At 46.3% G+C, this 26,651-nt stretch overlaps 4 protein-coding genes across 5 annotated transcripts; 2 read left to right on the forward strand and 2 right to left on the reverse strand.

The window, feature by feature from the left end:
- Nucleotides 1–2,795: 2,795 nt before the first annotated feature.
- Nucleotides 2,796–5,491, forward strand: LOC128722639 (electron transfer flavoprotein-ubiquinone oxidoreductase, mitochondrial). Its single transcript, XM_053816315.1, has 5 exons — nucleotides 2,796–2,933; nucleotides 2,988–3,144; nucleotides 3,298–3,417; nucleotides 3,487–4,621; nucleotides 4,697–5,491. The coding sequence occupies exons 2-5, from the start codon at nucleotides 3,114–3,116 to the stop codon at nucleotides 5,232–5,234; spliced, it is 1,824 nt and encodes a 607-aa protein (XP_053672290.1). The 5' UTR covers nucleotides 2,796–2,933; nucleotides 2,988–3,113; the 3' UTR covers nucleotides 5,235–5,491.
- A 68-nt stretch (nucleotides 5,492–5,559) lies between these two features.
- LOC128726009 (vesicle transport protein USE1) lies at nucleotides 5,560–6,633 on the reverse strand. Its single transcript, XM_053819788.1, has 5 exons — nucleotides 6,491–6,633; nucleotides 6,099–6,423; nucleotides 5,964–6,026; nucleotides 5,755–5,896; nucleotides 5,560–5,680 (listed from the first exon to the last, which is right to left on the reverse strand). The coding sequence occupies exons 1-5, from the start codon at nucleotides 6,631–6,633 to the stop codon at nucleotides 5,637–5,639; spliced, it is 717 nt and encodes a 238-aa protein (XP_053675763.1). The 3' UTR covers nucleotides 5,560–5,636.
- A 1,095-nt stretch (nucleotides 6,634–7,728) lies between these two features.
- Nucleotides 7,729–11,689, forward strand: LOC128722547 (transportin-1). 2 transcript variants are annotated; one of them, XM_053816217.1, is made up of 7 exons: nucleotides 7,729–7,827; nucleotides 7,916–9,904; nucleotides 9,979–10,150; nucleotides 10,222–10,317; nucleotides 10,973–11,048; nucleotides 11,343–11,517; nucleotides 11,582–11,689. In XM_053816217.1, exons 1-7 carry the CDS (start codon nucleotides 7,729–7,731, stop codon nucleotides 11,687–11,689), a joined length of 2,715 nt encoding a protein of 904 aa, XP_053672192.1. The 2 variants fall into 2 exon arrangements, with proteins under 2 accessions (XP_053672192.1, XP_053672193.1); XM_053816218.1 differs by having other exon boundaries at nucleotides 7,979–9,904.
- Nucleotides 11,690–18,142: 6,453 nt separating this feature from the next.
- LOC128727747 (coronin-1C-A) lies at nucleotides 18,143–25,128 on the reverse strand. Its single transcript, XM_053821685.1, has 5 exons — nucleotides 24,931–25,128; nucleotides 21,588–21,710; nucleotides 20,365–21,216; nucleotides 19,839–20,102; nucleotides 18,143–19,761 (listed from the first exon to the last, which is right to left on the reverse strand). The coding sequence occupies exons 1-5, from the start codon at nucleotides 25,126–25,128 to the stop codon at nucleotides 19,450–19,452; spliced, it is 1,749 nt and encodes a 582-aa protein (XP_053677660.1). The 3' UTR covers nucleotides 18,143–19,449.
- Nucleotides 25,129–26,651: the final 1,523 nt, after the last annotated feature.

A 26,651-nucleotide genomic window follows, 5' to 3' on the forward strand; every position in this document is an offset into this window, starting at 1 on the left:
AACGGCCATCGCGAACGTTACGCCAACTATCGTAAGAAACTCAACTCTATTGTGATCGCCCAGCTCGATCGACTATCGAACCGTGCGTGTGGTTTTGGGGTGGGCCGCACGGATCGCAGATAGCGCAAGATAATCATCCCCTCTCACTCACAGCAGGACATCGTCAGCGTGCCAGGATAAGCCAATCTTGCCACGGGCGACGACCGCTGTCTGCTTTTGCTGAGCGCGAACAAAGCCAAGAAAGGGCCACAGAAAGGATAAAGAGTGCAAGCAAGAGAGAGCGAGAGAGAACGAAAGAGATAGAAAGAAGCAAGAAAAAATGAACATGCCGAGAATATTTCATTTCGCCAACGGTCAATCGTTGGGGGGTCTCACAATTTGGGAAGTTATCGTTCACAACTGAAAATTACCGCAGTGATGGAATAATTGTTAAATTTCTCTCTTCTGCTCGCGGGTCCGTCCCTTGGGTCTGGGAAGCGGTCGGGTAGAATGAAGGGCGATGGGTTGAAGTCGCGCGGGGTGGAGCCGTGAAAAATGAAGTCCGTCTCACCAGACGGTGTGCAGGGGGATGGAGAAAAATAAAAAATAAACCTTCCTTCTTTCTCATTTCCGTCGTACTTTTTCGTCATCCCCCGGGGGAAGGACTTCGTTTAAGATCTCTGAAATGGACATGCTTTAACTCTTCGATTACTTTTGATCACCGGACAACAATTCGTTCTAGTTCTGCTAATGAAAGCGTAGAATTCAGGACACTCTTTTCCGTACGAGAATAAAAAAAACATCCCCCGTGTGTCTTATTAGAGCTCTTGAGCTGTTACTCCCCGGGAATAAATTATAACGGTTTTACGGAAGGATGTTATGGCCGCGGAATAGACGGCTGTCCTGGTGACCCAGTAAACGCGCTACACCAACGACGACGATCAGCGGCACGAAACAGGAAGTCACTCTGTCAGTCCTGCCCCGATAATGAGGATTGCTCTTCCGTCAGCTTAATCGTCAGCTCACGTTGTGCCAAACCGCCGGTTACGGTTCCGGTCAGTGCTGGCCGGGCAGGTCAGGCGGCAAACGGGGCAACTTTCCACCACAGGCTGCAGAACTTTAGGGCACACCCGGTGAAATATTATAATTATGACTTGCCAGAAACGGCACGAAATGAGACACCGAGCCCGTGATAGAGAGCGAGAGAGAGAGCGAGAAAAGTCCACCGTGTCGGGCCCAACAAAGTGGGCCTTTTTGGACCGAAAGGGAGAAAACGAAGGGAACAGGGAGAGACACCGGCGACCCATCATATCCGAGCCCCGCCCGGAGATGGCCGAAACTAATAACGGTTTGGTGGATCGAAAAACTAACAACACATTTACGAGCCCTCAGGATACGGCGCTACTCGGGCAAAGGTGATTAATGGGTCCTAACGATGGTCCTACTTCCTTCCCTGCTTTGTGCTCCGCTCCGTGGGTTTGATGAAGGTGGTCTATAAAACAAACAGAGACCCGCACATCGGAAGTGGCCCACAGCGTGGTAGGCGGTGCCCTACCAACGGGCTGGATGGATTTCGTACGGTCGTCGAATCGATCGGTTCAAAGATGGCAGGACTTCCTTCTCGATGGGGTACGACACGGTTGGGAAACAAACGCCGTTCGAAAATGGCGACTTGAAAAAGGCAGAGGCATTTCTGAGGCTCCGCCAGATCCTCGGGGCGCTTGCTTTGAACTCGATCGCGAGCGTCGCGCCGGGTGTAATTGAATTTTAAGTGCTACTAATTACACCAAGGACGTCTGCCAGGATGCCATCGGTGGTCGCTCGCGGTTGACAGTCCTCACGGCGGAAGCATCCACTTGCGCACGGATCGCGACGCCAGCGTTCGGTCGGTGGGTATGATTTTCGGTGGTTTTATATCCCACACGACACCCCCGAAAACATGTGTAATGCCGATGGAAACCACGCATGAACGGCGCCACTTGAAACAAATTTAGAACCAATCGCAGAACTCCGGCCCGTTTGTCGGCGTCTCGTCGGCACTTGTCAGGTTGAGCGACAAGTGCGTAGATCGCGACTCGTTCAGAGCTAATTGAACATAGTTTTGACCTAAAAAAATTGTCCCCGTTGACCTCGTTTCCCTGAGAAAGTCGTTTCGTCCCGTTCCCGGTGAAGGTCAGCAGAGTTTCCAAGTGCATCTATGAAGTTATGAATGAACGTGAGAAATACAGAGCCTGATGGTTTTTGGGAACGTTCGGAATCCTTCGACTCCTTCAAGGACTCCGACTTATGCTTTCGTCGCACATCCTGTGTTTTAATCTCTGGAAGCATCCGAAAATTCCTGATTTGCAAGACGTAGATATTTGAAATGACTTAAATAAATAGAAGTGATGTAAATTCCACGCTTTGCAACATAATCCTTGAATAACATAAAATCGATTAATGCTAGAATAGTTGGTGCTAAGGGCAATGCATACGACGTGTATTGCTATTGCATACCTTTCAGGCGTTTGCACTATATTAGATTATGTACATGTACATCTACGTCCTCCATCACTAATGGTCAGAAAATGTCAAAACACAGTGCACAGTGTGCTTTTGTCAACATATAAAACGCATATTTATCAATTTAATCTATTATGCAACAAATATATATGGCCTTAAACCATTCAAAAACTATTAAAATACATGATAATCTGGGAGTTATTGAAAATTTTGCACATTTTCCATATTTTTGGCCATAAAAGGATACGTTGTAATTCATCACGTATTTTGACGTTTCGAGGCTTTTCGGGTTTCGTACCGTTTAGTCCTTATCATACACCTGTTATTGTTGATATTGTTTTTGATTATCAACATTTAATCAACATAAAATCATCACATCCTCATACAGCTGATTTTCCTCGCGGAATCACGCTATCTGCTCATCTCGAACGATTGCGGCTTCGAAACTTCCCGTAAGTGCACAGAAACCTGTGGAAGTGATCGTATACGGACCTGCCCGTTTCCAGCTTCCAGCCAATCGATTAGTGTACATATCGCGCTAGGATTAATGTTTTGGAACCCGGAAGGTAGCAGAATTACATAACGAACCGTGCCGCCAGCGTGACCGCAATCAGGAACGAAACTATTTCAGCATGTCGCGGAACATCCTAAACATTGCCAAGTGTAAGTGCCGGGGCAACCTACGGCAGATGTGCGTTGGACTTTGACCTCACCAACGTTGCGAGAATGTTTTGATGAGATGTCGCTCGCGCTGCTCCATGGTTTTCGCAATCGAATGCAATTAACTATGCCGGGTGTTCGTTGGTTTGCTTGTAGATACCCGAACAATACTCGGTCGCCAGCAGAGACGATGCTATTCGGAAGCCTCGGCACAATTCCCTAAAATCACCACCCACTACACGATACATTCCCGCGACAAAGATCCGCGATGGGCAGGTAAGTGTCTAATGGCATCTTTTCTTCTAGCGTCCCACACGTTGCATATTTTGCTCCCTCCATTCCCAGAGGTCGACATGGAACGTTTCGTCGACGAGGCGGATATCTTGATCGTGGGTGGAGGTCCGGCAGGATTATCGGCCGCCATTCGTGCGAAGCAGCTAGCAGCCGAAAAGGGACAAGAGCTGCGCGTTTGCTTGGTAGAAAAGGCAGCTGAAGTCGGAGGACACATTTTGTCCGGAGCTTGTCTCGATCCCGTCGCGCTGAACGAGCTCATCCCGGACTGGAAAGAGCAGGAAGCTCCCCTCAATACTCCCGTGACGCATGACAAATTCTCCTACCTCACTGAGTCGGGCAAGCTGCCGATTCCAATTTTCCCAGGATGGCCAATGGACAACCGGGGGAACTATGTGGTACGATTGGGACATGTCGTCGCCTGGCTAGGACAGCAGGCGGAAGCTCTTGGGGTGGAAATCTACCCCGGAACGGCTGCTGCCGAATTGCTGTTCCACGAGGATGGTTCCGTGAAAGGGATCGCCACGGGAGACGTGGGAATCGGTAAGGATGGCGCCCCGAAGGACACGTTCGCCCGCGGCATGGAGTTGCACGCCAAAACGACCATCTTCGCGGAGGGTTGCAGGGGACACTTGTCGAAGCAGTTAATGACACGCTTCGGCCTAAACGCAGAGAATGACCCACAAACGTATGGTATCGGGTTGAAGGAGGTGTGGGAAATTAAACCCGAAAACCACAAGCCTGGCCTGGTGGAACACACAATCGGCTGGCCACTGGACAAAAACACCTACGGTGGATCGTTCCTGTATCACTTGAATGAACCGACACCATTGGTCGCGGTGGGGTTCGTTATCGGGCTAGATTACGTCAACCCATACCTCAGTCCGTTCCAGGAGTTCCAACGGTTCAAAACGCATCCGAAGGTACGTGGCACGTTCGAGGGTGGCAGCCGGATTGCGTACGGAGCGCGTGCCTTGAACGAGGGCGGTTTCCAGAGCATCCCTAAGCTTACCTTCCCGGGAGGATGTCTCGTGGGGTGTGGTGCCGGTTTTATGAACGTGCCCCGCGTCAAGGGCAGCCATTATGCGATGAAGAGTGGCATGCTGGCCGCCGAAAGTGCCTGCGAGGCTGTCTTTTCCGGTGCTACTCAAGAAAAGACTGGCCTGGAGCCGAAAGATTACTCAGAACGGTGAGCACAAACGTAGTGGCATGCAAAAAACAAACTGTAACTTTAAGCAACCTTTCGATACTGGTTTTATTTCAGCATAAAGGAATCATACGTCTGGAAGGATCTCTATAAGGTGCGTAACTCACGACCCAGTTTCCACACGGGGCTTGGCCTGTTCGGTGGGGTGGCGTACAGTGGCTTCAGCATTCTCGTCGGAGGCCGCGAACCGTGGACGTTGCATCACGGTTCGCCAGATCACACTCGCCTGAAGCCCGCGAAGGAGTGCAAACCAATCGAATACCCGAAACCGGACGGTAAGCTAACGTTCGATCTGTTGTCGTCCGTCGCGCTTACTGGCACTAACCACGAGGGCGACCAACCGGCACATCTCACCCTGAAAAGCGATACCGTGCCCGTGAAGAATAATCTCACCATCTATGACGGTCCGGAGGCTCGGTTCTGCCCTGCCGGTGTATACGAATACGTGCCGAACGACGAGGGCGGCAACATGAAGCTACAGATTAACGCACAAAATTGCATCCACTGCAAGACGTGCGACATCAAAGACATTACACAGAACATCAACTGGGTGGTTCCGGAGGGTGGCGGCGGCCCGGCGTACAACGGAATGTGAAGCGCCTTGCGCCCGTTCCCCTCTCGTGCTTCCAGAACTGTCGTAGCAATCCGCCCATCCTCGGCTTGGATACCGGGCAAGGTCGAATTTATTCATTTAAGTAATAAAGTCGTTTCCGCATGTTTCGCTCCGAAGAAACATTCCGCAAACAGTACCTCCCATATCACACGTGTAAAAAACTGCTGTTTAGAAAATGGTTTATGTTTGTTATATTCTCATACGCGCAATAAAGACATAATTTACAAAGCAAAAAATGCTCGTACTGATCAACAAAAACACGAACAAAGCGTTGTAGTTAATCTTACTTCCAGGAATTGTCTAGTCAGTCGGATACAAACCGTGCACCTTGCCTACTTTAGTGATTAATGTAGGATCCCGTAATAACCGATGGATGGTGACGCTTCAATACACTTTCTTTTTCATTATTTTCATAAACATCACCATAACTGAAAGGAAACGAACGTTTTAATAGAGATTCGGTGGGCAAAAGCGAACTAAAATCGGTATCTTTAATACTTACATATAAACGTGACCATAACTAGAACGATCATTAACCACATCCAACATTTGCATGCTTTTTTGGAGTTCTCCTGTAGTTTGGTCGATTCCGTCATGAGAGAGGAAGTGTTTTGGTCAGTCAACTTGGCGGATTTGGATACAACCTGTTGCAAAAAGCATATTAAAGTAAATTAATAATTTTCCCAAAGACGTAAGAAGGCGTGATAGTACCTCAGTGTCTTTCTTAAGAATTTTGTTAGCTGTTTCAGTCTGCTCCTTCAGGTTTCTCGTTAACTGAAATGGGAAGTGCGAAAGCGATTTAGATATACCTTATCACATTGCGTCATTTCAACGTATCGCGATTACCCTAAGCATATCTTCCGCCAACTTTTCTTGTTCATCCGAATATTGCTTAACCGTCTGCTCTAGGTTCTCTGCAACCTTCTGGCCGGCTCTCCGCCGAATGGTCGAGAAATTGCCATTGAACAGTTCACTGCGGAGTTCCTTTTCAAATTTTTGATCATGGAGCTGCCGCACCTCACGCACCACGTCGTCTCCGGCCACATCGGTCGCCTTCGGTTTCATTCGAAGCCGCAGCTTCTCATCCAACGCAGGCTCAATGTAGTTCGCGCTCTGTTTTAGTTCAGCACATCGACTTTGGTACTCTTGGACAAGACTATTCTCTGTGCCACTAGAAGGGATTTGAATCGAAGCTTATGCTACCATCTAAAATACTGCAACGCCTATTTGGCACTTACTCATACTGTTCTTCCAGCTCCTGTACCATAACGTCTAACGAGCGAATGTACTTCTTCAGGCGCCAATCGTTCTTGTTCTCGGTAACTATTTCTTCGCACTGCGCTATCAAGCTGCGGATATTTATCTCCAATTTGGATCCCATGGTCTGTTCTGTTTAGGACACACCTTTTCTAAACGTTGATGTACCGTACTGGGTACGGGGAAGTCAACGGAAAATACCGGGTCGACACGTAAATAGATTTTATTTCTTTTTCTTCTTTAGAAATAATATCACAAATAATTCACGATACGACTTGATGCTAGCTCCTTGAGCAGTATTTACATTAATATATCGTTGTTAACACGTTCTGCTATCCGTTCCTGTGATTATTCGTGTGTTTAGACTTCAATTTTCGCAGTATTTTTTACCATAATTTAATTTCTCATCATTATTGAAGTGTTGTCGAATACTGTCAGAAATGTTGTCGATTTGTTGTCAAACAAGTATGGTCAAAACTGTCACTTTTTCATTTTTTTTTAATCTTCAATTTAGGCAAGAAATAGTAGTAATGTCTAATGCAAATAATAGTATATATTTGGTATTTTATAATTTTAATCTTAATACGTAAATTAGGTAGACAAACGAGATATATTGGCTAACATAATAACGCTCGTTTTGCCCATCTCTAGGTCGTAATGATCTGTCAACTGTACCACAGAGCATATGGGTTTACAGTACCTAGCTCTATGATCCGTATTGGGTCGCAAACATAGGTTAATTTTTGTTGCGGTGATTAGAAGTGAAAAACACTTTACACGCGCACTTTCCTTGTGATTCAAGTATAGATAGCTTCATCTTCGTCAAAGTACGCACAGTACTTGAGGAATATCGTCGTTTCTAAAGGACGAAAAGGCGAAGAGAAATCCAGTACGTTCGAAGATTGTAGAAAGGCGCACATACACGTACACTCACACTCTGGTACACACGCACGCACCGAAGACTTGCTCGATTCTTCTGGCGACATCTTTTTCTGAGTGCTTCGATTGTTCGCGCTACCGTTCCTCGTGCTGCAATTTCAATTGGAACGTTGAATTCACGTTTTAGCGCTTCACGCGTGTACTCCGGGGCGTGCTAAACGCCGTGGCATCCTTTGCAATACGCCTTTTTTAGATAGAGAACAAAGGACAGCCACCTAAAGAGAGCACCTGCATAGTTGGTGATTAACATCCATTGCTTCGCCTGCCCAAAGCCAGCAAAATGACGTGGGAACCGCAACCGGATGGCCTGAGCCAAATCATCACCCTGCTGAAGCAATCACAATCAACGGATAACATGGTTCAGCGAAACGTCCAGATGGTATATAGAAACGAAAGCAGGGCCCATACTGCACCTTTGAAAAGTGCGTTCATCATGACAATGTTGCTGTTTACTTTTTTCTTAACAGAAATTGGAAGAGCTCAACCAGTACCCGGATTTTAACAACTATCTCATTTACGTGCTGACGAAGCTCACTTCCGAGGATGAACCAACGCGATCACTTTCGGGATTGATACTAAAAAACAACATCCGCATCCATGGCACGCAGCTGCAGCCGGTGATTATCGAGTACATCAAACAGGAATGTCTCATGGCACTCGGTGACCCATCGCCGCTGATCCGAGCCACCGCCGGCATTCTTATTACGACCATCGCCAACAAGGGCGGCCTGCAGAACTGGCCCGAACTCTTGCCGACGCTGTGTGATATGCTCGATTCGCAGGACTACAGTGTATGCGAGGGAGCGTTTGGAGCATTACAGAAAATCTGCGAGGACTCGGCCGATACGCTTGACAGCACCGACCTGAACCGCCCGTTGAACATCATGATCCCGAAGTTTCTGCAGTTCTTCCGCCACTCGAGTCCCAAGATCCGGTCGAATGCGATAGCCTGCATCAACCAGTTTATCATAAATCGAAACCAGGCGCTGATGGTTCACATCGATACCTTCATCGAGAACCTGTTCCACCTATCATCGGATGACGACCGCGAGGTGCGGAAAAATGTCTGCCGGGGATTGGTCATGTTGCTGGACGTACGCATGGATCGACTAATGCCGCACATGAACAGTATCATCGAGTACATGCTGATTCGTACACAAGACTCGGACGAAACGTCGCTGGAGGCATGTGAATTTTGGTTGACGCTTGCAGAACAAACCATTTGCAAGGAGGTCCTGACGCCACACTTGCCACGCCTCGTGCCGGTGCTGGTGCGAGGCATGAAGTACAGCGACATCGACATCATCATCTTGAAGGGAGACGTAGAGGAGGACGAAATGATCCCGGACCGCGACGAAGATATCAAGCCTCGGTTCCACAAATCTCGCACCCATACGCAAAAACCTTCGATTGGCACCGGAGCTAGCGGGAACGACGGTGCGGTACGCTCGATGGAGGGCAACGATGACGACGAGGACATTGACGATCCGTATGACGATATGGATGACGATAGCAATTTGTCCGATTGGAACCTGCGAAAGTGCAGCGCGGCTGCGCTGGACGTGCTGGCCAACGTCTTCAAGGATGACTTCCTTCCTATCCTGCTGCCTATCCTCAAGGAGACACTGTTCCACGAAGAGTGGGTGATCAAGGAGAGCGGAATTTTGGCGCTAGGTGCGATCGCTGAGGGTTGCATGAACGGTATGGTGACGCATCTGCCCGAGCTTATACCGTATCTGATCGTGTGTCTCTCGGACAAGAAGGCTCTCGTGCGCTCCATCACCTGCTGGACGCTGTCGCGTTATGCGCACTGGGTCGTTAGTCAGCCCCACGATCAGTATCTAAAGCCGCTGATGAAGGAACTGCTGAAGCGCATTCTGGATGCCAACAAACGCGTCCAAGAGGCGGCCTGTTCGGCTTTTGCCACGCTGGAAGAGGAGGCATGTACAGAACTGGTGCCCTACCTGGGCTTTATATTAGACACACTTGTTTTTGCTTTCCGCAAGTACCAGCATAAGAATCTGCTGATCCTGTACGACGCAATCGGTACGCTGGCCGATTCTGTAGGGCACCATCTGAACAAGCCGGAATACATCAGCATGCTGATGCCACCGTTGATCGAGAAGTGGAACAATCTAAAGGACGAAGACAAAGATCTGTTCCCGCTGCTAGAGTGTCTCTCGAGCGTTGCAACGGCACTCCATTCCGGTTTCCTACCCTACTCGGAGCCGGTCTATCGCCGGTGTATTTCGCTGGTTCAGCAAACGTTGAATCAGGATCTAGCAAGCACCACCAGCCCGGGACAGTTCGAGCAGCCGGACAAGGATTTCATGATCGTCGCGTTGGATTTACTCTCTGGATTGGCGGAGGGCTTAGATTGCTACATCGAATCGCTCGTTTCGAGCAGCAACATCATGCAATTGCTTTACCAGTGCATGCAGGATTCGATGCCAGAGGTATACTCTACATTCCGCATTGCAGACACTTCTTCAAAGAACGTTCAATAAAAGATCATTTACCCTTTTTTCAGGTACGGCAGTCGTCTTTCGCCTTGCTCGGGGATTTGACCAAGGCTTGCTTCCAGCACGTACATCCACACATTGCAGACTTTTTACCCATCCTGGGCCACAATTTGAATCCGGAGTATATTTCAGTTTGCAACAATGCAACATGGGCGATTGGAGAAATCAGCATCAAGCTAAGTAAGCACATATAATTCGATAGCTCCTAAATTAAGTACGAATGTCGATTAAAATCTTCTCATTTTTTGCAGTGGAAGACACTAAACCGTACATTCCAATGGTGTTAGCACCTCTGATTGAAATCATTAACAACACCAACACGCCGAAGACTTTGCTGGAAAATACCGGTAAGTGATCGCGTCCGCGTCGTTTAAGGCTGCAAAAGAATAAGCATACTTTGAGCTTAGTATTCGTTTAACAGCATCATATATTGTTTTCGTTTTGAGGGAAATTCATTATGGTAATATACATCCAGCCAATAATCAATAGTGCATAAATTGCATTTTTATCTATGTTGGCCCTTGTGTGATCTTTTTGTTATCAATAGTTGTTTTATGTTATAATGTGTTCACTTTGGAACATTCGTTGTTGAGGATATTATGCTAAACTAATAATCCTCTGTGTAATGGCCGGAATACTAAATGTTAAGACGTCCTTTTTTGTTGAAAGATGTTTTTTTATATTGTACGTGCTTTGAACGGTATATTCGTAATGTTTTGGATTCGCAATGGCAGAGGTTTTCGCAGAATAAAACACATGGTGTCTAATGTGTATTCTCCTAAAATAAACAACTTGAAAAAAGAGTTTTTTGAAGCATATGAACATCTATTTAATTATCAACCTTTTAAAAAAATTTCAAGCCTATTCAATCCTTTTTTTGTATGTAGGCGAAACTGACTTATATCGTCAATTCAAGACTTATTGCCTACTAATTTCCGTGTCATTTCCAAATTGTTTACTATTTGTTTTGTTTTCTTTCTCTTTTCCTTTTTTCCTGTACAGCGATAACAATTGGGCGTCTAGGTCTCGTGTGTCCCGTAGAGGTGGCCCCCTCATTGCAACAGTTTGTGCGGCAGTGGTGTGTAACTAAATAATATTTCGACCGTTCACTGTATCATTTTTTCAAATAATTTCTGTACAGGGTGTTAGAGTTTACATTTCAATATGCTACTATTATGTTATGTCGTATGTTTGTGCTCTTTTGTCGAAGAATGAAAAAAAGTCATCTACCATGACCGACTATGTTCCTATTTAAATTAACTGTTACCGTTTGCAGTTGCAATGATCAATTGTATTCTCAAGGACCCTTTTTAATTTGTGTTATCTTTTTATCTTCATTTTTTTTCTCGCAATGGTACTCACAAACTATTAGGTGTTCGTCATTGCGTAACATTCGCGATAATGAGGAAAAGGATTCCGCCTTCCGTGGGATGTGTCAAATGATCACGGTCAATCCGGTCGGCGTAGTGCCCGATTTCATATTTTTCTGCGACGCCGCCGCCTCGTGGATGACTCCGAAGAAGGATTTACACGATATGCTACACAAGGTAGACATTGTTATAAAGACATTACCCCGGGAATGTAAATTAAAGTTTCATTCTTTCACCCTAGATTCTTCATGGTTTCAAGATGCAAGTGGGAGAGGAAAATTGGAGCCGTTTCGTAGAGCAGTTCCCGCCGCAGTTGAGCGAACGGTTGGCTGTAATGTACAGCATCTAAACTGAAAGACCACTGAATCGCATGTTTATCGGCGGACGGTGAGTGTCTACGAAGCAAGAACGTTATATTTTGTTTTACCTGCTACCATCATGCAAGGATATGTGGTTTTAGAATGGAAAGCAGATCGATTATCTTTCAACTGGGAAATGAGTTATTACATGCATTCATCTTTAACTTGACTTTGGACTTTTGCAATTAGTCCTGAGCTTTTTGATTTTAACAGCGTTTTTTTTAAACTAGAGCATGCGTTCGAAAATGTTCTAGCCGAGAAATTGGCAATCTCGAATCAACGTACTGAAGAATTCTTAATAGATTTATTTTCCGATAATGATTTTTGAAAAAAGTTTGAGGCAGGTTGAAAAGAAGAAAGGTTTTCAAATGTGAACGAAGCACATGTACAGCAAGCTAAAGAACTTTCTAAATACGAAATTTTACTCTTACAATCATGTAGATGCGTTTCCTCCCAAGCTGAGGAATATAGAGGCTATCGTTTTCTTTGTTTTGTTTCGTTGGAAATTTTCAATCCCGTAATACCGTCGATATTGCTGTGCTTCTCTTTTAAATTGGTTGTGCTTTGGAAAGACAAATCCTCGCATGTCTTTGGTAGGTTTTTGTACCCATAACGCGCAACGGCTTTCAATTTATGCCGCTGCTAAATCCTATCACATTGTATAAGAATTATTTTGTACATATTCATACGTTTTAAATGTTTTGGAACAATGTGTTTAGAGGGTAGCAAATGAAATGGCATGCAAATGCTTTGAGAGTAGTTTATGAATTTTATAACATTGAATTTAAAACAAATACTATACCATCTTTAAGTAGTTAACAGGTGTGAACTGATTTGGCGTTCGGTTTACGCTAAGAATTTATTTTGCCAATCGTTTTGCAACAAGTACGACAAAAAAGTGCGTGAATCTTCCCTATTCATCAACATCCCATCTAAATCCTCCTGTTTCTCCCTCAAAAGGAAATGAAGAAAGTAATATATAACAGAGAGAACTTAATCGTGAAGTATCCAAATTCGAATAAGTAAAACAAATTAATACTCTCCTTTTGGAGGCTTCTGACGTGTTGGAGTAGGTGCTAGGGTATAACTAGAATAGGGCCGAGTTAATAACCTAGGGAATCGTTGATCAAACACAGAGAGAAATCGTTTATCTAGAAGATAGGGCTGTGCGAGTACTCAGTAGCATTAGAGAAAGAGAGGGAAAGCAAATGAAAAGAAACGTAAACATACCAAAATGAACAGATCCAACATTGCCAAGATTGAGGGAGGGTTAAAGTTAGGGAAAAAAGTTAAACAAACTTAAGACAGATTAGGTTAATCAAGCTAGGGAAGATTAGGAACTATACCATAGGGAACAAGTGTGATAGAGAGCAGAATGAATGAATGATATTGAATGCATGGGACAGCGAAGAATGCTTAATTTTTGTAGTTCTGAGGGTGGTGATTATTATCTCAATGCAGTTTTGGGTTCTACTGATGAATTCAAAGCCACTACAAACTCTGATTGTTCTTAGCTACCACGTGAGCAATAGAGAGAAGGGCAATAAATGTGAATCTGACGGCTATACAATGAACAAATTCCCATCTTTGCATCTCGAGATCGGAAATCCAGATGTAGATGTTCTTTTTTTTTACTTTGGCACTATGGCGAACAAACAGGGCAACAAGAAGCGGTGATATTATAGTTAAATAGGTCAAATACGTAAGTAGGGACTTGAAGGCAGCATAATTAAGCATAAATTTCGCGTTCGCGTTCGTTAAAATGTCGGGTCGTCTTCGTCATCGCGTCGGGTCGTCGATTCGCGTCGCGTAATAATCGGTGTTTGGAAGATTGTTCCGGGTCGCGTCATTTCCGTACTAGGTTCATAGTCGTATCGTCGGAATTAGGAAGTGTGAGAGGAAGAAAATGTTGTATTAGTCCTTGCAAACGGGTTTTTACCTTCATTTCTTGGAGTTTTGCTAGCGTTCGAATGGCAAGTTAAGGAACGAAACAAAGGTGTACAATTCTGAATGATTTCGCGCTATTGAGATTTCCATTTGTTGAATAGTGTGGAAAAGTACTTTATTTATCGAGTGGCTTTAATGAAACGTCTGCGTAATTAGCTGTAATAGGAAAACTTTTATCAAATCAAACCGCTCGAAGCCAGCAGCTGTGCTGTATGGTAGGAAGCAAGTTGCTGATTGGCAGTATGTAAGTCTGAATCATTTTTTACAAGAAATAAACTTTGACTGGTTTTACGTTACTGGTTTGCAAACAATCAATCCGTTCGGCTGTCTTGGCGGACCTAAACTCAAGGCTACACATGCAGATGGTATATATAGGGGCGACTGTTAGTACCGTGTGCCATTAGTATAGTGAGATATTATTTATTGCTCCATCAGCATGCTCAGACAATGAAACGAGACTAAATAGGAGGCTTGATTGGAGCGCACTGATTAAAAAATGTATGTTAACTCTGTAATACCACTTACTGAATGATTCTATCGGAACAAGAAACACAAAGAACAACAAGACAAATACGTCTGAATTACGATAATAAGTATTCTAAAGCAACAAACTGATACCATTCTGAAAAACAGGAACTTTACAATTTAGCAAATCAAATTGATAGACGAAAACTGGAGCTGGTTTATTAATTGCTGACATACCAAAAGAACAAACAGGAGATATGGGAGCCTTAGGCCGAAGAGATGAAACATAAAACTACCTAGAAACTATGTTGTTCTTGCTATCAATTAGTAGGGACTCTTATTTGTGAATGCTATCAAAAAATCACCCCATACGCACTAGCGCCTGTGTGGCCGGTTTCGCAATGGCCCGCAGGTGGTTAACAAAACTCAAAGACTGAACAGCAATCCAGAACATATTTCCGATACGCTCATCCGTGATCCCTGTATAAACAAAAAGAACTGAAAACAAGTAACGAAAACGCATTCATACATATAGCCAAACACACAATCTGAATGGGGAAAGATATACTTAGGGATCTCAGTTAGGAATTAAAGCACTTAAAATTGACGTGCTTGCTCTTGCTCCCAAACATCGTAGCCCCAGTTTCCCTCACACTCATTGTATTCCATAAAACTTTCACGGAATCCCATGTCTGCAAAGATCGTGTTTAGATGTTGTTTTGTTAATAACAGTAACGCTATGCTCCATAACTGATTCGGTTCCATAGAATTCGTGTACGTATGTTGATCCTTTTTTGTTTGTTTTCATCTCAAAATGTTCCTTGCTCATGATAGTTACAGCTTGTTATTATAGTGAAAACATGTGCGTGATCGTGCTGCACGAGTCGCCGTTTTCTTTGTAAACCAATCTCAGCATAAGTATCATTACAAATCAAACGAAAAACCAAGCCAAACCAATCCAAGCTTAAGATCTAAAAGTAGTAGTTTAACTTAGCGAGTACCAGAGGTGACCGAGTATTAACACAGAAGAAGCCAATGGAAATCATTTAAAAATGCAAAAGAGGGCTGTGTAGGTTGAATGTAGAGTGAAAAATTGTAAAAAAGAGTCTTTAACAACAGGAAGGAACAAAAAATAACTAACTAAACGGATAACAAACATAAAGCATGTGCGCAACACGCGCGCCACAGTTATAGTTGTGATAAAACCCCATCGTAAAGGAAATGATTAGTTTTCAATTTTCACAATACTCGTTTGCTTAGAATCATCTTTTATAGTATTTTATTTTCTCGCTAGGCTGTTATCGATGTGTCGCGCGTCTTTCGATGGAAGTGTTTAGGTTCTTTCGAGCTTTCAGGAAAAGCCGAACACTGCAGGAATTGCACACGGGACTTTAGGGCAGATAAATGAAACGAAGAGGCAATGATGGAGCTGGAGAAGAAAATTCGCTTGCAAGTAAGCGAAGACCGTAGAAACCAGAAACCAAGGAAAACTAAACGAATATTGATCGGGTCGTCGTTCCTCAAACTAAAGTGTATTAATCTCTCACCTTCGTCGTCGTCGCGTCGCGTATATTGTCGTTACTGTATCGGGTCAAACTCGCGTAAATCTCGCCGTGATTCATCGTCTCGTGATCGTTTCTCCGTCGTCGCGTTCGTATATCGTATTATCTCGTGATCGTCGCGGTTATCGTCGTTCGTATCGAAGGCTAGGTGCTAGGGTGATAGTAGGGAAATAAAAATAGGATAATTAATAAGCAGAAAGTTAAACGTTAGGGCCAGCGAGAAGAACAACACAAAGTGCTAGGGAATAGGGAACATACACACAAACACAGCTAGACTTGTGAGGGATGCTTCTTGCGAGTTAAGGGCCAAAACCAAACCTGTGTCTGGCAGGGTGATAGCAAATTTTCGGTTTCCTCTTCTCGTTTGTGAGCCCTATTCGGAATGCAAACACAAACTGTACTCACTACTTAGTTTTAAAATCAGTGCGAATGTGCATGATTGTTCGTGTGTATGCATGAATGTATGTATGTGTGTTTGTTGGTAGAGTGTAGTTAGCCCCCCCTTTTGAATTGTGTTCAGATGTAGGTCCTTTTTTAATCAATTACAATAGTGGTTTAAGCCACGTACAAAATTCACTGCAAAGATATTAAGCTAAGCTAAATATGAAATTAAATTTCATTTTAAAATTCATTATTCAGCAAGGTGCTATAAGTGAAATAGTCAAACGAGCTTCGTTCGTAGTTTTTTTTTTAATAATCTTCAATCTGTTTGGTTTTAATTAGTTTACCATTAACCTTCGTTCTGTTTGTTGTACTACCTGTAGAAACAAGCTTTATCGCTATCTTGCATACTAGTAACAATCTGTGGTGAATATGTAACTTTGAAAAACACAACTAAAATCGTTCAAGAGGCGTTTAGAATAATTTAGCAAGGTATTATGTTATTAGACAAACAGTGAACAAAACAAGCAACCGTGTGTATGTGTGAATGAGAGAAAGAGAAAGAGAGAGAGAGGTAGGTAGGCTGTTGTAAGTATGTGCGAACCAAAAGCAGCTAAGGGAATCTAACAATAAGATTTAGGGTCAGATTAGGAGCTCAAGGAGTTAGGGAAAACAAGAAAGAGTGGCGCTGAAAGCAGCCGCACACTCGCAGAAATGTACCAGCAGAAGTCTCATATCCCTCTGTTCCTCGTCCCAAATGTCCATCCTTCTTCCCGCAACGTGTCCTGATCCGATTCCGGTAACGCGTAGCAGTAGCGTTTTCATATTTAATTTGCTCGTCACGAATAGGCCATCGCCAAGCTTCACCAATCAGTGGCAACACTCGTACATAGAGTGTAAGAAAGTCTTACCAATTTAAGTTTCGTTTAAACGCGTGCATCCAAGTATCTGCTTCATGGTTTGCGTTCTCATAAATACAGGTGACTTTTGGTTATTTGTGCTAGAGCTATAAAAGAACCGTCGGGTTTTCCCCAATCGTCTAAAGCCTCAAATTTGATGATCAAAGGAAAGAATAACCTTCTAACAATTTGTTTTTCAAACCCCCACGTAACGCTAGAAATCTATAGATGCACAGACAATCAAGAGTCGCCTGTACACAAGTTGATTTTACGCATATGAAAACCACCAGCACAAAGTAACGATGCGAATTATATTCCCAAAAACAAAACAAGAAACATAAATTTACATGTACAGTTCTTTTATCGGAGGCAGGAGATATGTCTACCGAGCAATCAACGCCAACAAAAGCTACATAAGATACGAATCGTCATACGTAGTGCATTGTAGATCGCGCCTCGGTCAAGAAAGCTTCGGTTTACTTCAAAGCAGCAGCGCATGGACGCATGCGCTGCATATCTGTGAGCAGAGATACTTAAACTCCATCGTACAGAAGTAGTCACAAAGCCGCTTTAAGGATTGGCATAATAGTAGCCGAAACACCACCTAAGGTAGCATAAAACTTGACCGAACGCGTAGGCACACAGAAGTGCAAGTAGTCTAGTTGAAATAGCCACGCAAGCGCGTAAAGAGGGTAGCTCTTTTTTACGTTTGCTCGCGAACTTCTTCTGTTCAGCGCAACCTCCCATCGACCACGAGCGGTGGAAAAAGTGTGACGGAGAGGCTTGCAGAGATGATGGAGGTGATAGCTACTGCGCGAGGACGATGGGTTAGATAGTTATGCGGATATGTTGCTTCTAATTTCGGACACAAGCGCAAACAAACCCGGGCGGCAGTTTTTGGGTGATGGCTCCATCAGTGGTCGTCGTGGTTGTGACGTTTCGATGGATGTAGCATACAAAACGATGCAGGAACATTTTACGGTGGCTGGAAAACAAAGGAAGTGCGCTACCAATTGAATAAACATTATACATCTAAAATTACCAAACACAACGTGTGCCAGCAGATGTTTTACTTACCCGTATGAACCGAAATTTTCTAACCCAACATCCCCCCAAACCGACAGACACAACAACAACAAAAGAAAAAAGAAAATAATGAAAACCAAAGGCTCGTCTTAAAATACTTAATATTCCTTTGTTTCTGTGTTTGCTCTTGTTTCTCGATCTCTCGCTCTTTGTTTTGTTTTGATTTATCTAATCATAAAAACAAGTAATAAGAATTAATTTAATAATAAGTATTAATCGCTTCGCGCCACCATCGCGTCATCGTCCTCGAAACACAGCTCGGTATCGCTATCGGCTGTCCTTTGCTGTCCCGCTCGTCGGCCATCCTGCGTAAATGTCCTGTGTTCCACGCGTCCACACACCATATCTCGATGTCGCGGGCTAATCTTCCTATCATTTGCGCGCAAACCCACCGGCTTTCGTATTTTGCCCTAGCATCCACTTTAGTAGTTTATATATTTACGTTGTGTTTTGTTTTGTTCATTTGTTTCTTTAATCAGTTCGAAAGCGCACACACACACACACTCTCTCTCTCTCTCTCTTGCTTCGTCTCTAGCTTTCTGCGTTGCATAAATGTATGCGCAAACAAGGTAGTGTGTCCTATCCTAGCGCGGGTCCTTCTCATCGCTGTGGCACAGCGGAAGCTAGCGCGCGTTTTGGCGCGCTCTTATGTGTTATTTAGACGTTGTTTGTATTTTGCTGGCTTTGTGTTGCGTTGCTGTTTTTCTACACTGCGGGCTAATTTGGAGTCGCGCGAACTGTATCACCGAGTAGAGGTAAATTTTCTCTCCCCTCAACGAATACCTCGCGAGAAGTCGCAGGAAAAGCCGTAAACCTTTCCCACACACCCAGCACACCTCCGCCGAGCGTTGCAGAAAGGCAGGAAAAAAGGTTAGCGGCGGCGAGGGAAGAAAAGGCTTGGCTGGGAGGGAGGGTGGGTGGGGATTAAAGGCCACAGCAACACGGGCAGAGAGGGGTTAGTATACAATAATATGAATGCATAAAAAACGTACATTTACGAATACGAATCTCGAATCTAATCGCGGCGCTTTAAGCAAATATGTGGAGGGCAGGATTTCTCTTCCAACGGTTAAGGCATTTGTGATTTTTCTTTTTTTTTTGTTTTTGCATGCTTTTGCTCGCCTGCTCGCACCCCGCGATCGTTAGTTGGTGTTTAGTGTAATCCCCTCGCCCTATCGAACAGCCCTAAAAAGGAAGCGTTCCCCGTAGGCCCACACATGGTTAGGAGGATGCGAATCTTGTTGCGCGTTTCTGTTCTACTTTCCCGAGCTCACAAATCCGTGCGTACCGCGCGGGGGAGAGGCGGCCAACCGCGCCAGGGAAAAAAAAGAGAAAGAAGGAAGCCCAACGCTACACGGCGCGTCCTGTTGCGTCCTTCCGTCCGATGCTTGGCGCCACGTCACGCCACCTCTAGACTTCATCCGGCTCGAGCGTGGAGGAGTTGCGATAGTGACCACTTCCGTCTCCTACCATGTGCGGCTGCTGCGTACCATCGTCGGACGCGGGTGGCAGCGAGGAAGGTGGCGCAGGGGAGGGCGACGTGCCGGTCGAGGCGGCGGCAGGTGCGACAAGCGCTCCATCCACCTCGGAAAGCCCCCGATCGGACATCGCCTTAACGGTGGCTTCCAGCGAGCGGATTCGGTTTTCGTGCTTCACAATGATTGCCTTCAGTTTGCGGAACTCCTCCTCGAACTTTGTCCTCAGCTCACCGAACTGTTGCTCCTGTGATGGAAAAGCAAGCAAGCAAGGTATGAGTTATTAGTAGGACTCCTTTCCCGTTGGGACAAGCAGCCACTTACCGATACGCCACCGATCGTGATCTGCTGGGTGCCGTTGTTAGCAGGTGAGCTAGTACCACCAGCACTGCCACCGGTTCCATTGTTGACCGTCACCGGCGATCCATTGGTCGAGGCACCACCGGCCGAACCCGCCGATAGCGTCTTCCCACCGGTACTGCCACTCTTCGGTGCCATCTTGTCCAGGACATTCGACTTCTTCGTCACCGTCAGCGTGGTACTTTGGGCCTGCGACACGTAGCCACCCTGCACGAGAAAGACACGATCCTAATTCAGCGGGGTTAAGAGAGATGCCCTAACGCTTACAATCGGTACACGGAGCTTACAAACTAGGCCGTGTTTAGTGTGCGCGTGCGGGGGGAAAACAAAAAGGACGCCCCCAGAGAGTACGTGAGACGGGTTGTGGGGGTTGTGTGTCCTTTCGACAATCCACCCCCATCGCCGGAACAAATGTAAGCTGATATGCCTGCAGTCTGATATGGTTGTTTCGTCTTGGAGCAGAGTGTGGTTCTCTGGATGATGTACTTACCTTCAGCGAGATGAGCTGCGGATCAGCGTCGACTCCGCTGATCCAGTCCTCCGCCGAGATGGAGGCTTCATCAGCGAGCGTGTCCGGGTAGAGATCCTCCTGGAACAACTCACTCTTTCGCGGCACCGTCATCGAGATCACCTGACACAGGCCGCTGTTGTTAAGCCGATAGAACCGGGCCACCTCACAGGTGCTCACGTCACAACCACGCTTCGGAATCATACCGATAGCTCGCTGCGAATCAGGCGTCTGGAACTGATTGATGTAGTGGACAAACGGTTGCTCAGGCGTCACCTCAAAGTACCGGATGACGGAGTCACCCTTGCCGCACAGGTAGATCAGGTTAGTGTCCGGATCGTACAACGGAAACATGACGCCGTTCGACGTGTCCAGATCAACCATCACGATCGGATCCCCGAGCGCATCAGGAGCTCGCAACGAATACTGCCGCTCGGACGATCGATTGAAGCCAGTTGTGAAGATCAACCCGTGTCGGAGGAAGATGGCCCTCGTCGCTTTCGAACCCTCGTGGGCAAGTGCCTCGTTTAACACCTCACCGTTGCGCGGGTTCAGGATACGGATCTTCTTGTCCTTGCAGGTCGTCACGAGCTGCGAACCGTCCCAGTTCCAGCACGCACTGTAGATCGTGTCCGGGTGGCAATCGATGCGTACCAGCACTTCACCTGTGCCGACGTTCCAGATCACGATCAGGTTGTCGGAACCGGCCGTCAGTAGCACGTTCAGTGCCGAAGGATGCCACAGGACGAGCCCGACACGCCGCTGGTGGTACACCAAATCCACCACTGGTTCCGTGAGCGTTCGGGATAGGCCACCGTCTGGAATTTGCCATACCTTTTGTGCGGGAAATGAATTGAATTGAGAGCACAGATTAATGGACCTCTTCGAAACATCGGAAGATAGTTCCCCTGCGAGGTTCCATAAACCTTCAGCAATGGAAGAGGGCAAGCACATTTCTCACAAATATCGCAGTTATTTAAGCTAAACCCATCGATCATTCCGGTAGCATCTGTATTCGTCTAAACCCTTCGCCCTTGATCTCATACTGTTGCTTTGGCCTTGTCGACGACTGGCGATCGTCTCCTCCTTGTGCGTTGAATAAATCCTGCCACGCTCGGAGAGATGAATAACAGACCTTCGCCGCCATTCGCTCTAATGTGCTTGTCTAACCTTCCCTTTAAAATACGACCCCAGCGGGAACTTACCTTTACCACGCAATCCTCCGACCCAGATGCGATGACATTGTCGTTGTGCGGACACCAGGCAATATCCAGCACGGGGCCCTTGTGTCCTCCGACCAACGCATGATCCGCCGCAATCCGCCCAACCTGATGGTGAAAGAATAAATCAAACGTACCGAAGTTAAACACCGATCGACCATGAAATAGCTGGCCCTATTTTCCCATTTCTGACCCCATGAGGCGAAGTTCTTTTTTTTAAAAAAGGTGTCTCTTTCAGCGTTCCGTAGTGTGTAAGAAAATTTTCCCAAAAATTCACCCATCATTTCACCCACCCACCTAACAACATCATGACCCATCAAAGGCTGGTGGTTTGACCATTTTAAACCGTAAGACCGAAACCGATCATTCAACACACGTAATCACCCGCTCAGTGGCCACTTCCCACTTTCTAAAAAAAGGAAAAAAAAGATAAAACCGTTGACCAAAACACACGACCCACATAGGTGGCGCGCACGGGAGCGAAGTGGGGGAGGCAATACAGACACGTCTTAAAAATAGTTTTGCACACGAATGATACGATCGGCACACGATCACGCCGAGGATAGCCGTTGTGGGTTTGCTCCTAAACTCACCCGCAGGGGTCAAATCGACGGGTGGTAAGCGCGCCCACGGGCAGGCAGGCAGGGCAACAGGAAGAAGGAAAAGAAAAAAAAACAGCCAAGACGCAAACCACGAAAAGTCCGTCAAAAGACGTTCGAAAGATCGACACGTGTGAGCATGTGAAATTGAAAACCCCCAGCAAAGCACGAACGATCGAAAAGGCGCAACCAACCAACCACGGGGCAGGATGTTTACTTTTCGCTCGCAATAACGACCCTTTTTTCCAGTGAAGGACCACCCGGCCTTCTCCAGACCCGGGGAGGAGGTGCAGCTGCCGTTACAGGGGCCAGTGTGCCAAAAATAGCCCCCCAAAAAGAAAATGCGCCAACCCCCACGCGCGAGTTTTCCTTGAACGGAAATCTCACGGGAGGAAAAACGCCACGAACGAAGCCCGAGGAGCGGGGGCTAATGAGGGCAACCGCATTATTAATACAGCACACACACACACACACACACACCCGCGTCGAAAGTGCGCTCTCGTCCAAGAGATTTCCCAGCGCCTTATAAGGACATTCGGGTAGCGCTGAGGGAATATTATTCGAGCTCGGTTGCTAATTCGTTCGCGATCGCTCACGTGGCATCTTCCTGCATCGTGCATCTTTGTGCATCGCCTTCTTGGAGGAGAGAAAGGGGGTTGATGGGTGGGTGAGGAAAATATCGAAACGCACCCAACCCCCCCCCCCCCCCCGGATGGCGGTTGTCGCGTGTTTCCATAATTAAACCACGCGTTCTGGGGTGCGCACATACCGCGAGATCTCGTACTGCTGCAAAGCTGCAAGCCTAGCCTCAACCGAAGGGTGATGCGAGCAAAACACAAAGCATTTCAAACATTTGGACCACGGCCAGGGAAACCTTTTACACACTTTTCCTCGTGCAAAGTGTGCCCCATTTTGCCATATGGATCGACAGATTAAATGGTCGGATTGGGTTGGCAACGCAGAACGCAGAGGGTTGGTGTAAGAGCAGAACCGGAAGGCGATAAATAAACAATAAACCGTGCGGGGTGGTGTTGGTGGTTTATTGTGGCGAATAAACACCGTGGCACATGTTGGGGGGGAAAATTTTGCATTACATTCGCGTGTTGTGACAATCACTCACCAGCGATATAGGTGTTTAACATCTCCAATTGCGGCGCCATTCCGTCGTAAGGTGCGCGATTTTAAAAGGGGGCAATTTAAAGGCAAATTTCAACACAAGCACGCAAATATTGTTATTTGGAAAACAAATTGTGCGCAATTTATAAAGGCCAGCAACGAAATGCCCGTCGGTGATTGATTATGTACACGTTTTTGGCACAAAATCGGTAAACCACGGTGCTGGTTGACAAATATCAGTGCCCGAATTGAACAGCAAAAAAAAACATGCAAATTCCTAGCCAAGGGAGGGTTTTTGTTTCAACTTTTATGCATGAAAATGAAACATAATAAATCCAAGAATTTGAAGGATATTTTAAACGCAAAACATACAGCACACGATAAACCCAACGATGTATCCTTTCATCTGGCAGACCATAAAACACGAGCGCCAAAGTAAATAAACCATCTTCTCGCGGCATGCAAAATCAATTTCGGATCAAATTCTAAGGCGCTAACCTCCAACCGAGGGGCGGCAAAACAGGCTAAGAAACGCCATAAAAACGCGCCCCGATGGAAAACTGAGGCCATTCGCCTGCAAGTCATAGGAAAAAGCGGGTGCGAGAGCGAGAGCGAAAAACATAACATCGGTATCCATACATACTCGGCCAGAATCCAACGGGGTGTGACCTCAACGGGAGGATCCCTTTTTCTTCAGTGTGCTGCCTTGCAATTTTCTCGCGTGTGCGCCGAATGCTTTGCGCATCAACGACGCACGCACGCACGCAGCAGCAGATTTTCCGCCTCCCTCTGATCCCTTGAGAAGCCACCCATCCCTAAGGAGGGGTGGAATAGAAAAACCAACGTAGAAAAGACATCCCCATTCCCAATTCGAGTAGCAACACTGAAACCAACCGCGAGTGGCCGGCGATGACTCAATGGTGGTGTGGGGGATGATTTGCGCTCCTGCCCTTCCTCAACATCCGACACACGTTCGTCCGTCTCCGTCGTCCTCGAGCCCTGTCCCTCAGCTTGCCCGCCCGACCGCTTCTACGCTCACCGGCCCTTCTCGGGTGGTGTGGAAAAGTCGAAGTTAAATTCAGAAGAATGCAAATTAAATAAAAATTAAATTAAATTAAATTTAGCACCGCCGTGGGAAGCTATTTTCGGTACAAATGTAAGCCCACCAGCGGCGGTTTCGGACCCGTTTTCCGCGCGCATCAAACCAACCCCAACACGGTGGGGTTTGTCGGCGTGAGTCCTTCTCACACGCTACAACGGCCGGTTATAGCGTGCGTGCGCGGCATTCATATGCGGGGCTGTGTTGCGTTGGTTCGTTTTTCCTTCCCATACGTGCGTAGAGCATGAGACAAGTCGGGAAAATTCGCCGAAAAGTGGCGTTCAAATTCCATGGAAATGATCATTTCCCAAAGAATGCGCAACATTTTATTTTTTTTTCTCTAAGTGTGCGCACATCTCCAGCAAATCGCTCGATCGCTCGATGCACCCAACGCATACAGGAACATCCTGAAGTAATTCGACATCAAAGCAACCCAACATCAAAGGCACCACTGGACGCAGAGAAACCCCTAAAAAAAAAACCCCATGCACCCCAAAAAACCCAAGTAGCTTACCTTGTTGTGAGGTAACACGATGAAGGCACCGCCACCGGCCGACTCGACGATGATGGCCAGAAACTTTGGGTTGACCGCGCAGAACGTCGAATCCCAGCTGCTCTTGGACACGCGGATATTATCGTAGCACTGTTCGCGCTTCAACGCCTGCCCGAACACGTGCCGGAACTTGGAGCTTCTCACCACGCGAAACGACATCTTCACACTGGTTGCTTATCCACCTTTCGATCACCTGGTCCGGGTTTTGGGTGGAGGGGAATTTTCACACCACTACGATTCCACTTCCGGTCACACCCCGCTTGCCCCCTTTATGGCCCTTTTTTTTCTCGTTGCAACAACCCGACAACACGAGCAGGCAATCGAGCAGTGTTGAAGGAAAGTGATGTGGAGCTCGCGTGCGTTTTTCGTCCTTCCCTCACACACAACAACAAAAAAACCGATATCACTGATCGTCACACACTCACGCGCACACACACACACAGAAGGGTCAAAAAGGACCTCTTCGGGGAAAACGGGATGTGGGTGGTGATGCACAACCCTTCAGGGTACACTACCGCCAACACTAAAGCCTGCTGGAAAGGGCGTGAAAATTGCGATAAAAATATATATATACATGCCAGGCCGGATTCGGTAGCAGCAACACTCCTTTTATGGGTAAATAACGCGCACAAAACACTCTCCTGGTGAGGCAACGCGAACACGTCACCGGTTGACTGCGAGATCGCACCAACGTTTCGAAACACTAATCAGTGGGTGATGTGTGCGTGCGTGTGTGATTGTCGCCTTAGCGTTAGTTGGGGGATGTTTTTTTTTTTTGCTGATTGCCCAGACTGCCTCTAGTGCCATGGCTTATCTTACGAATTGTGTGCGTGTGTGTGTTTTTTTTATTGCCCCAACCGATAAGTCCTGAGCCGACATATCCGTCGATGGGTGGGCGGGCGTGAACGTTTGTGTGTGTATGTGCGAGTTTTTTTTCCAAATTCACGATTTACTTCAGTTAGCTACAATTACTTATCACTCGCAGGAGGAGAAAAATACCCAAAAAAAAAAACCCTCCAACCAAACAAGGAGTGGTGCAACCAGATAAAATCAAACGACTATTTGTACCCATCGATGAGTCATGTTTTTTTATTTAACACGCTTTTGCGCTGATTCCAGGCCACCATTGCCGGCCAAGGTCATCAAGCTGTTACAGGCGCCATTGCAAATTCAATTGACATCATTCAATAAAGCCGTGTTTTGTACAACAATGTGGGGAACCTCCTCTGTTAAGGGCCACCGTTGGCCGACAATTCATCCGAGAGGCCGAGAATTCATCGAGCAAGGAAGTAAATCGGCCGCCATCATTGTGAACACACAACCACTTGCGTGTGATAACACTTGCTCCGCTAGAAGCGATATGTCACCTATCTCACTTGACTGCACCGTTTGATGATAGGCACACAGCAGAAGATGCTATCGGGGTGGAGAAAGAAAGAAAAAAACAAGACCCACATCATTTATCGAACGATACCGGCTTTCTTCACGCCTTTTCTCGTCGGCAGATTCAAACCGGCGAGGGTGAATCGAAGCAAAAGCCAACCCCGAAACCGCGCGGTAACGTCTTTATCGTCCGGGGGGTTTATGTATTTTTAATCACTCCATTCCATAACCGAGCCCAATGGGACCTCACCGTGTGCCCCCCCCCCCCTCCCCCCCACTTGTCTAGAGCACGCGAGGGG

Source organism: Anopheles nili, chromosome 3 (assembly GCF_943737925.1).
Source record: "Anopheles nili chromosome 3, idAnoNiliSN_F5_01, whole genome shotgun sequence".
NCBI classification, from domain to species: domain Eukaryota; kingdom Metazoa; phylum Arthropoda; class Insecta; order Diptera; family Culicidae; genus Anopheles; species Anopheles nili.

What these genes read in the sequence shown, in the direction of transcription:
- LOC128727747 (XM_053821685.1), bottom strand. Translation starts at nt 25,128, where the DNA reads ATGTCGTTTCGCGTGGTGAGAAGCTCCAAGTTCCGGCACGTGTTCGGG. An exon ending in TCGTGTTACCTCACAACAAG is followed by an intron (nt 21,711 to 24,930) that starts GTAAGCTACTTG and finishes TTTCACCATCAG; the next exon opens with GTTGGGCGGATTGCGGCGGA. An exon ending in CGGAGGATTGCGTGGTAAAG is followed by an intron (nt 21,217 to 21,587) that starts GTAAGTTCCCGC and finishes CCCGCACAAAAG; the next exon opens with GTATGGCAAATTCCAGACGG.
- LOC128722639 (XM_053816315.1), top strand. Translation starts at nt 3,114, where the DNA reads ATGTCGCGGAACATCCTAAACATTGCCAAGT. An exon ending in CATCCTAAACATTGCCAAGT is followed by an intron (nt 3,145 to 3,297) that starts GTAAGTGCCGGG and finishes GTTTGCTTGTAG; the next exon opens with ATACCCGAACAATACTCGGT. An exon ending in CAAAGATCCGCGATGGGCAG is followed by an intron (nt 3,418 to 3,486) that starts GTAAGTGTCTAA and finishes CTCCATTCCCAG; the next exon opens with AGGTCGACATGGAACGTTTC.
- LOC128726009 (XM_053819788.1), bottom strand. Translation starts at nt 6,633, where the DNA reads ATGGGATCCAAATTGGAGATAAATATCCGCAGCTTGATAGCGCAGTGC. An exon ending in TGGCGGAAGATATGCTTAGG is followed by an intron (nt 6,027 to 6,098) that starts GTAATCGCGATA and finishes TTCCCATTTCAG; the next exon opens with TTAACGAGAAACCTGAAGGA. An exon ending in AGTTATGGTCACGTTTATAT is followed by an intron (nt 5,681 to 5,754) that starts GTAAGTATTAAA and finishes GTTTCCTTTCAG; the next exon opens with TTATGGTGATGTTTATGAAA.
- LOC128722547 (XM_053816217.1), top strand. Translation starts at nt 7,729, where the DNA reads ATGACGTGGGAACCGCAACCGGATGGCCTGAGCCAAATCATCACCCTG. An exon ending in AGAAATCAGCATCAAGCTAA is followed by an intron (nt 10,151 to 10,221) that starts GTAAGCACATAT and finishes CATTTTTTGCAG; the next exon opens with TGGAAGACACTAAACCGTAC. An exon ending in GACTTTGCTGGAAAATACCG is followed by an intron (nt 10,318 to 10,972) that starts GTAAGTGATCGC and finishes TTTCCTGTACAG; the next exon opens with CGATAACAATTGGGCGTCTA.